Source organism: Alligator sinensis, unplaced genomic scaffold, assembly GCF_000455745.1.
Source record: "Alligator sinensis unplaced genomic scaffold, ASM45574v1 scaffold177_1, whole genome shotgun sequence".
NCBI lineage: Eukaryota > Metazoa > Chordata > Crocodylia > Alligatoridae > Alligator > Alligator sinensis.
This window is the reverse complement of record NW_005842269.1, coordinates 1,414,848-1,424,246: the sequence shown is the minus strand read 5'-3', so window position 1 is coordinate 1,424,246 and position 9,399 is coordinate 1,414,848. Positions and strand designations below refer to the sequence as shown.

At 37.7% G+C, this 9,399-nt stretch overlaps 1 protein-coding gene across 3 annotated transcripts in view; it reads right to left on the bottom strand.

Annotated features, from left to right (window-relative positions):
• Positions 1 to 337: 337 nt before the first annotated feature.
• PARP11 (poly(ADP-ribose) polymerase family member 11) overlaps positions 338 to 9,399 on the bottom strand; it is a 22,009-nt gene continuing 12,947 nt past the window's right edge. For 2 of the 3 annotated variants that reach the window (XM_006027811.3, XM_025209119.1), the window contains exons 5-9: positions 8,464 to 8,536; positions 8,202 to 8,332; positions 3,511 to 3,662; positions 1,954 to 2,311; positions 338 to 1,072 (exon numbers count right to left, since the gene is read on the bottom strand). In XM_006027811.3, coding sequence (XP_006027873.1) covers positions 1,998 to 2,311; positions 3,511 to 3,662; positions 8,202 to 8,332; positions 8,464 to 8,536 — 670 coding nt within the window. In that variant the 3' untranslated portion in view covers positions 338 to 1,072; positions 1,954 to 1,997. The remainder of the gene's footprint in view (positions 1,073 to 1,953; positions 2,312 to 3,510; positions 3,663 to 8,201; positions 8,333 to 8,463; positions 8,537 to 9,399) is intronic. The other variant, XM_025209118.1, reaches the window with a different exon arrangement.

Below are 9,399 nucleotides of genomic sequence, written 5' to 3'. Positions count from 1 at the left end.
AACAGAAGCAAGCCAGCATTATAATAGGATGATCATATTATCATTCAAATGTAGGCCACAGTCACTTTCTAGTCAGGCTCTGTACGAGGCATGTGGGGCAATTTCATCCAGTTTCAGCGTTGGTGCCCCAGCTGCAAACCAATGAGTTAAGTAGAGGCAGTACTACAGTGGTTCTCAACTGAGGTGCTGCAAAATTAAGAAAAAACAATTATTGATGGGTGCCTTGGATCTAGAATTGTGAACCACTGTTCTTGGCAATATAAATAATTAACTTTATTTTCTTTGTTTGTTTGTTTGTAAGTTTAGCAGTTAATGGATTTGGGAAATTAGTGAAAAAGCAAAATCAATACATGATGTTGTTGCATCCATGATTTTTATTTCAACAACTTTTCTTATAACTGCGTAAAGGAAATGCATTGTAGAATCTTTTTGTAAAAAATAAAGAGGACTCTAATATGGGAACTCTGTACAGGCTTTGCTATGAATTTTTTATGAGAAGTGGGGAGAGGGGTCTGTTTTTACAAGTCTTGTGTCTTAGCAAAGGTCATAATTGTTTGTGTTTGCCAAGCAGTCAGAGGCCCCAGATCAATGGCTTACTGTGCCAGGCAATTTATACATTTATAGTCTCTGCCCTGACCAGTTTAAAGACAGAAATCTAGGAAATGTTTCCATGAAATTTTAAAGAACACAAGAGAGTGACACATGGTCCAAGTGCACACTTTGCTGACAAGCAAAGATAACAGGACCAAGGAAGGAGAAGGATATATTTCTGTCACCTAGGACATACCATCAGGCTATGCATGTACAGCAACCAGCTGCCTCCCATCTCATCCCATAGATGTAAGTATGTCTGTCAAAAAGATCTTATGTACAAATCCAAGAAGGCAATTTCAAAAAGGAGGGCCCAATTTGTTTTTTATTCATTTAAAACCTTAAATCAATTGTTGGTAATGTAGCTCCTCCCTTCTTTAGGTATTTGAGTCTCTGTGATCCTTTTCTTTATCCATTTCTGATCCCTCTTCTCCTCCCCTAATCAGGCTCTTCCTGGAAAAATAATCCATACTTTCTGAATCTATGTAAATAGAGAAAAATTTGGTTCACAAATAACCACCATGCATAAGCATTCTTAAAAGTTTCCATGAAGTGTAAAAAAAAGGAGGGGGTGGATTTTTTTTTTAAAAGAGCTCAACATTGGTTTAACTTTGTTTCCCATTGAAGTTAAGAGGATTATTATATTCTACTTTAATGACGAGGATAAACTGACAGTGAGTGCTGCTTTAGATCCCAGCCAAACTGTAGAAAATAAAAGTAGCAGTAGTGTATTGAAGCCATCCACACACACACATACGCCCCCCACCTGCCCAAAATGGAAAACCCTGCAATGTTAGTATGAAAACAATTGCATGGATCATAAGTATCCTACAATTAATACTCCAGCATTGGACTCAATGGTTAAATACCCAGCTAAATACTGACCAATGATCACACCCACTGTAAAGGTATTTATCTTTCTGTCACAATGAAAATTCAACTTACATTCTGAGATCACAGTATTAATAAAACACTGCCTTAAGCAGTACCAGATAACTAAGTTTAAACCTAGCAGCTGTTCAGATGGGTCTAAACCCTTTTTCCTCTGACAGACAAGTTCGGACATTTAAACCCCAGTCTAAAAAAGATACAAAATGCAAAGTTATAAGTAGTACAGTACATCAGAAGAAATACTAAGTCCTCTGTATTTTATAAAATTATAAATCTTTATAAAAGATTAGTTTTACTCATGCACATATTACATCATATATATATATATATATTTTAACATGAATAAATACATACCGATTTTGAAAATATATAATAATAAGACTGGTTCAAAGATTTCCAATGCCCCTTTTTACAAAAGAAAGCCAATTTTACAATTTATATATTATATTTCCTTTGTGAAGTCATACTTACCATCCGAAAAATCTAACCTAATATCCAGTTCAGCTCCCTGCAACTTAACTGAATTCTATTAAATATTCAGGATAGATTTGGTTGGCATCAAAGATAACAAAGATCTTCGGATTCCAAGTGTTATCCACACAGCTGTCATATAAGTTCACAAAACTCCCATCTTTTGAGGGAGGCCTTACGTATTTTGGTTCGCCATTGATATAGTCACCAGTTAATACACGGGCAAGAAACATGACTTTATACGTTCTTAACAGATGGCGCTGAAAGTTCACACCATGAATCTGAAAAGTGTCTCCATGTTTCATATCTTCTTTGCAGAACCGACTAGAGTATGAAGCATCTTTTGCAAAATATGTCCCTTAAAAAAAAAAAAAAAAGAAATTGATGATCATGTTGTCATCAGTTATACAATTCTAGGTTGTCCAATTCTGATCCTACTTTCTTTAAATGTCAAAATGGTAACAGTTAAGAATCAAACCCTGGTCTTTTATGCTTGTATGTCAATCCAACTAGCTTAAAAGAATTACCATATTTACTCGAATTTAAGACAACCATGAATTTAAGATGACCCCCACATTAAGACAATTAGATTCTATACATGAAAAAATTATGTTTGTTATAATTTTCCATGTACAGAATCTAATTATTCGAGGGTCATCTTTAATTCATCCCTCAATACTGCAGGGGGGCAGACAGTGGGGATGCAGGTGCTATGGGGAGGTCAAACAGCTTGACCCTTGCTTGTGCCTGTTCCCCTGCCATCTCTGTCCCCACAGCCTCAGGCCCCTGCTTCCCCCTCTGCTTCTCCCCCCTACCCAGTCTCTGCTCCCTCCACCCCTCCCCCTTACCTTTGCTATGTGCAGACAGGCACCATCCCTGTTCTAGCTTGGGAAACAGAGCATGGCCCCAGCCCAGCCCCTGCAGTAGCCATGTGGACTTTGTGTTGCTGCTATGGGCCAGGCCCAGTGCCCCAGGCTGCAGCATGGACAAAGCCTCCAAGCATGGAACAAAGGTAGAGTGGGACAGGGGGAAAAGACTGCAGAGGTAAGATGGAGGGGTACGGGAACAGTTGGGGGGAGGGCATGCAACAGCTGTAGGTATGGCCCTGACTCTCTATAGAGGCTGCAGCCTGAGCTGCAGTGGTTCCCCCTCCCCCCCTCACTTGTGCATGATTCTAAGATGAAGGTTTCCCTCCCATGTTAAATGGGGCAGAGGTGACTTTGTCTTAGAATTAAGTAAATACCAAATATTAGTGGAGCACACCAAGATTTTAAGGCGTGAACATTATAAGAAAGACTGCCTCACAAACTACCTCACACTGCATGCCAATTCAGTTACGGAAACTATAAGAACTGCATACAAAGAGCCTCCAATCATTGTGCTAAGTTTAATTAAAAACAGTTAAAAGTATGGAACTAAATTGAACAGGTCTCCATACACATGCAACAAATACCTCATGCAAACCAAAGTATGGGAAACACTGCACTACAATGAGATAAAGAAGATTGACAAATGTACTATTCAAATTACATGGCTGGTAAAAATGTCATATTTTACCCTTTCCATATATGGAAGCATGCATGCCATTTATTCTCCAATCAAAGTTATGAATGCATATTGCTTCTACAAATTCATTGCTAGTGCCATGAAATAACATGTGCTCATTAATGGCAGGAACATTTCTTTTCTTCTTTAGCTGAGCTTTCTTCCTGCAAAACAAGCACAAGAAAAACTTTTGTAATCAAAATGAAGCTAATTGTATTTCCAAGATGGAAAAGCTACTCCAACAGTTGAAGAATTTAAGAGCTAAAATTCAAAGTCACAAAGTTACCCAATCAGAAAATGACTGAGACTAGGAACAGTTGCACATAAACGGGTTTAAGTAATCAGGAGCAGGTTTAAACCTGCAACAGAAGTTCAGTGTACTTAAACCACTTTCAAAATGGCCAAAACTAATTTAAAATAAACCTGATTGGATGTAGTATCAGACTTAACGGATTTAAGTCAAACCGGCTTATGGAGCTTCTGTCCCAGATCCAAGAGTTAAATATCGAAGCAGGTGTTGAATATTCAACATCAGAATTTTTACGCAGATTAAACAAAAATACGCCAAGAATGATTTAGGTATAGGTGATCCTGTCTTGGGTAAGAAGGGTGGATTAAATGAATTTGAGAGGTCCCCTCCATCCCAATTTTCTGTGGTTCTAAACGTTGATACTATTCTTCCATCAGTTCAGACCTCTGCCATTTAAGATTACTTTAACATGACATACAAAACATTTATTTTTGGAAGTACTTAATATAGAATTATTGCAAGTAAAACCCAATATTATTAAACAGAAAAAAATACCTCTTTTTCTTCTAATGGTCTTTTGTCCATTTGACAGCCCTTTTGGTACAGTAAGTCATTACTCATAACCAGGAGTAGGCCAGGAGGCATGAGCCCCAGACATTTATGGGTGCCAGAATGGACAGAGGGGTTTTGAGGCTTCAGCAGCCATAGGCTCTGGCTGCACAGAACAGAGGAGTCAAGGAGTTAAACCTACTGCCTGCCCCTGACCTCTCCTCTCCTCTCCTCTCCAGCAGACACCATGAAATTAAAGGATTTATATCATCAGTCAGCATGGGACTTGGTGACAGTTGTGGGGACATGGGAGCAGGACAGGCAAGAAGCTGAATTATTTGGCTAGGGGAGACACCATTCCCTGCTCCAAGTAGCCAGAGTTTTTAGATGCTGAGAGTCTTGAGGCCCCCCCACTCCCTGGGTCCCACAAACCAGTTGGAGCCTATAGCTGCCCAGGATGCAAACCCTACCTATATCTCTGTGGTAACTTTCCGCAAATGGTCTTTCACAATGAAAGGAAAAAAATTAAAAAGGAAAACACAGGATCAAGTAATGTGTTCTACTGACGAACAAGGCAAAAAAAAAATAATTTTTTAAATAATTAAAAATAGTATGTTCATTCCAATAAAAAATTTTAACCAACAGTCTTCAAAACTTAACTGCCTATTAAAAAAATAAAATTAAATGGATACCAAATAAAAGAGTTTTAGTTCAGTAGCTGAGATTCGTCTTAAAACCAGTAGCCCACAAGAACCACAGTGCCACTAAACAACACAAACATCCAAAAATTATTTAGGTACAAAATTTATGTGGTATTTACAGCAAAGGTCACTTAGTATATACCACAGGCCTAGCTGTGCCATCAGAGCCACACTTATGGGTTTCACAAGATTTGAGAAAGGTGATCAAGAGAACACCTGTGATAAGGAGTGAGTGCATATATTTCCTTCCCCAATTCTCTCAGTCATAGAATCATAGAAAATCAGGGTTAGGAGGGACCTCAGGAAGTCATCTAGTCCAACGCCCTGCTCAAAGTAGAACCACCCCTAACTGGATCATCCTAGCCAAGGGTTTGTCTAGCTGGGTCTTAAAAATCTCTAAGGATGGAGATTCCACAATCTCTTAGCACCTGTTCCAGTGCTTTACTAGTGAGAAAGTATTTCCTAATATCTAACCTAAACTTCCCTTGCTGCAACTTGAGACCATTGGTCCTTGTTCTGTCATCTGTCACCACTGAGAACAGTCTAGCTCCATCCTCTTTCAAGCCACCCTTCAAGTAGTGGAAGGCTGCTAGTAAATCCCCGCTAGGTCTTCTCTTCTCCAGACTAAACAAGCCCAGTTCTCTTAGCCTCTTCTCATAAGTCATGTGCCCCACGCCCCTCACCATTTTCTGTAACCTATCAGCATCATCCAGTCTTTTCTAGTTGAGTTTCAAACAGCTGAAAAAAAAAAAAAACTTTCATCCAAAGACTCATTCCCACTAGGCATCCAGCAAACCAGTTAACCTTTCCAACTAAATCTGTTGAAACAGACACAAAACTGAGATTTAACCACTACACTGATGGTGAACCCTTCTTCCCACCCATAATTTATTTGTCTGTATAATGACAGGAACAGAATCTTGCAGCAACTGGCCTAAAAGATAAGAATTTATTTCTTTTTCCACAAAACCGAGTCAATGTAGACAACTCTGATGTCAGCTCAATATGGTATCTGGAGTGGGAAGACAGAATGCATCTACTACAGTCCACAGCAATAAATAATCTGCCCTCTAAAGAGTTGAGTACTACCTATTATTGAACTAAGCCTACAGTCATTACTCTCTCTTACTAAAAATACACAACAACTATAATATTCAATCACTAACGTAAGAGCTTTTATGACAGAAAAACTAACATTATGGTGGCCAAAATGCATAATGAACAAATTGTGTCAGAAAGTGCATACTGTTTGTATTCAGCTACTTATCTCCTCAAAGAAACAATATGCTTTTTTTTTGGAAGAAGTAGAAGAAAAAAAGATGTAATTCTTGTTCTCAAATGGCACAGTATGTGCAGCAGTGCCAGGGAGGTGGTTTTCTGGGGGGGGGGAAAAAAAAAGCCAGAACAGGTTTTTTTTAGTATTCAAGATCATATATTTAATGAGCTTTTAATGACTCTAAAGATATCAGTGTCCTGAATCCTCCTTTTTCCCCCATCATCAATCACAGATTAATACATGTTTTTAAACAGAAATCAAGTTTTTACCCAGCAAAGCAGGCTTGTATTACAGCAGTGTTTTCTGCTTGCTCTGCTCTGCTCCTCTGGAATGTGAGCTTTCAAAGCTGCAAACTCAAACACTAGAAATTCTGGACATGCTAAGGTTTACCGCATATCAACCAGTTAGTTACCCCATACAGGGTACAGGGGCAACCATCTCTCTCTCTCTCCAATAGAGATGTCACAAGGAGTCTGGAATCCTTCTCTGTATCACAGGCTTCTGGAGAATGTTCACTTTATTGCTGATGAGGTCCACCTGCTCCTAATGACTGGGTAAGAGACACAAGATGGCTTATTTCACCCCAGACATACTTGGATGGATAGGCAGCAGCTGACCTTTGAAGATTGCTGCCAGCACCCTACACCCACCTCTGTACTGAAATAACCATACTTTATAACATTATATTAGATTTCTATTCCTGAATTCATGCTTCCAAGAATATAAGAGTGGAAACTTGGCAACTTTAGAGCACAATCTACCACACTGAAGGAATAAAACAACAGACCCTGCTGCACATCAATTCCTTCTCTAAGCAAAAAGTTAGAGAAATATAAAAAACATATCTGCACCAAGAACTCAGTAGTGAACAAAGTTACACTATAATTTGCCAACAGTTATTATTCACAAGACACTAGAAGTTACCTTACAGTTACGTACTGTACTCACCTCTACCAAAAATTGGGAATAAAAAAATTAGGGGAAGGAAGTGTGTTGTTTTTTTTTTCATTCTGCCTTCCCAAAACACAGTGCATGGCGTATTTAAGGGCATATGGTTTGTAAATAAATATGGTAAGTAGCCTATAACAATGGGGAAACCTTGTTTATAGAACTCTTGAAGCAGCAAAATGGCTATCTTTTTTTTATATACATATTTATACATTTAAATATACTCCGTACAAATAGGTATAACAATAGATTAAGACAGAAGAGTGACCCATTCAAAAGACTGGAAAATGAGAAAATTAAGACTGAACATGCAGCCATAACTCATCATCATTTATTTGAAAAGTAAATTGTGATGAATATTTACAACAAACACACTGTACAATTAATTTTTTTATCTTAATATTATTCTTTACATTGATCTAATTCTCAGAATAATCCAATATATCTTTATGCTGCCCCTTATACATTTCTTTTTTAGAGTATGCACCTGCACCTCTAGGGGCAACACTGTAATAATTATTTATGGTTCAAAAGAGCTAAGGCTAACCAGGGAAAAGAGGAGGGAACAAAATTCAGGAACTTTTAATTCTTTTAGCACTGTTCAATACATAGTGGGAGAAAAAAGCGGGGTTCCTCCCCAACCAGAAGAAGCTTTAGTAATACACTGAGTCTCAATTTATGGTGTAGAACTGTATCCAATACACATCACCCTACACTAGGTTTCATGATAAGAAGCTAATGGTAAGCATCATTAAGTTCTATACCCAGAAAATATTAGGATCTGTGACAGGAATACTGCCATATATACAATGCAAGCAAATAACAATTAGACAAATGAAGAAAGAGTTGATGGAGAAAGGATGCCAACACTAAACAAATATTTAAAATACATGCACTTGAATGCTTCTGCTACATTCCTTTAAAATTTGTTCAATTAACTGACTTTACTCAACATTTATTATTTTAGAGATAATCTCACCTGCAATAAAACTCCCACAAGTCTAGGTTTTGAATTCTCTGAATTCTTTTAATTCGGTTGCTATCCATTGTTTTCGCAAAGAAACCAGAAACCTCATTATACTCATTTGTCTGTTTTTGCAAAGGAATAAGCTGCATGTGGGAAGGAGGAAGGAGAGAGAGAGAGAGAATAAAAAGGTTAGTATTTTCATTGAGGTCCGTATTCCTTCATCCTGCATGGATGTATACATTTTACATTTTTCAAATCATATCTTATCTCTTACCTGATATGGTTCATCTGTATTTACATTCTCCCAGTGTGGAGGCATCGGAATAGCCTCGTTTTCACAGATGTAACTTCAAACACAAAAGAAAAAGTAAAAATAAATGACTCAAGAGCTGAAGCTATTTCTTCCTCCTACAGAATTCCTACTTTGTAAAATATTTTGTACAGAATGGATAATTTAATAGGTAATTCGGTCTTGAAGTAGAATTCAAATTCAAAAGATGTTTACAGTCAACTACCAGGGACAAAAGCAAGAGATCTGCTAAAACCACCACCTATAGTTAACACCTGGGTGAATCACTACAAAAATGTTTCAGTGCCATGCTGTGTTTTTTTAGAAATAAAACAGTTTTACTGTGGAACTCATCCAAATTCGAATACAATATTGGAGGGCAGTAATAATAAGTTTTACCATGATCCAGCTACACCAAATGCTAAAAGTTAGGCATCCATAGATATTGATTTAGAAGCCTATGTGGTCTGCATTTTTACAGAAAACTGGGAGCTGCTTAGGGTCAAACCCCCTGACGGTTAAGCCATTGTTTAAATGCCAAACTATGTAGGTAGAGCTTAAAATAATTGATTTATCAATTTATTACACAATTTATTTTAAAGCACTAAAATGGTACAACAATATAGAAAAAGAAGAGGACCAACAGGACACATGGAGTGCTAAATATAAACACGTGGAGCGAAAAAAAAAAAAGCATTTATATCTTCTGTAGCATACTGTTTAATTCTCTCAGCTGTTCTGCTACTAGCATTCTCTGCTTCAGAATGCAAGCCAAAGAGGCAGTTGCAAAATGGAAATGCCCACTATTGTATTTACCCGAACCCAAGATGACCCTGAATTTAAGACAACCCCTCAATTTGTTATAATTTTCCATGCATAGAATCAAATTATTGGAGGATCATCTTAAATCTGTCCCAACCA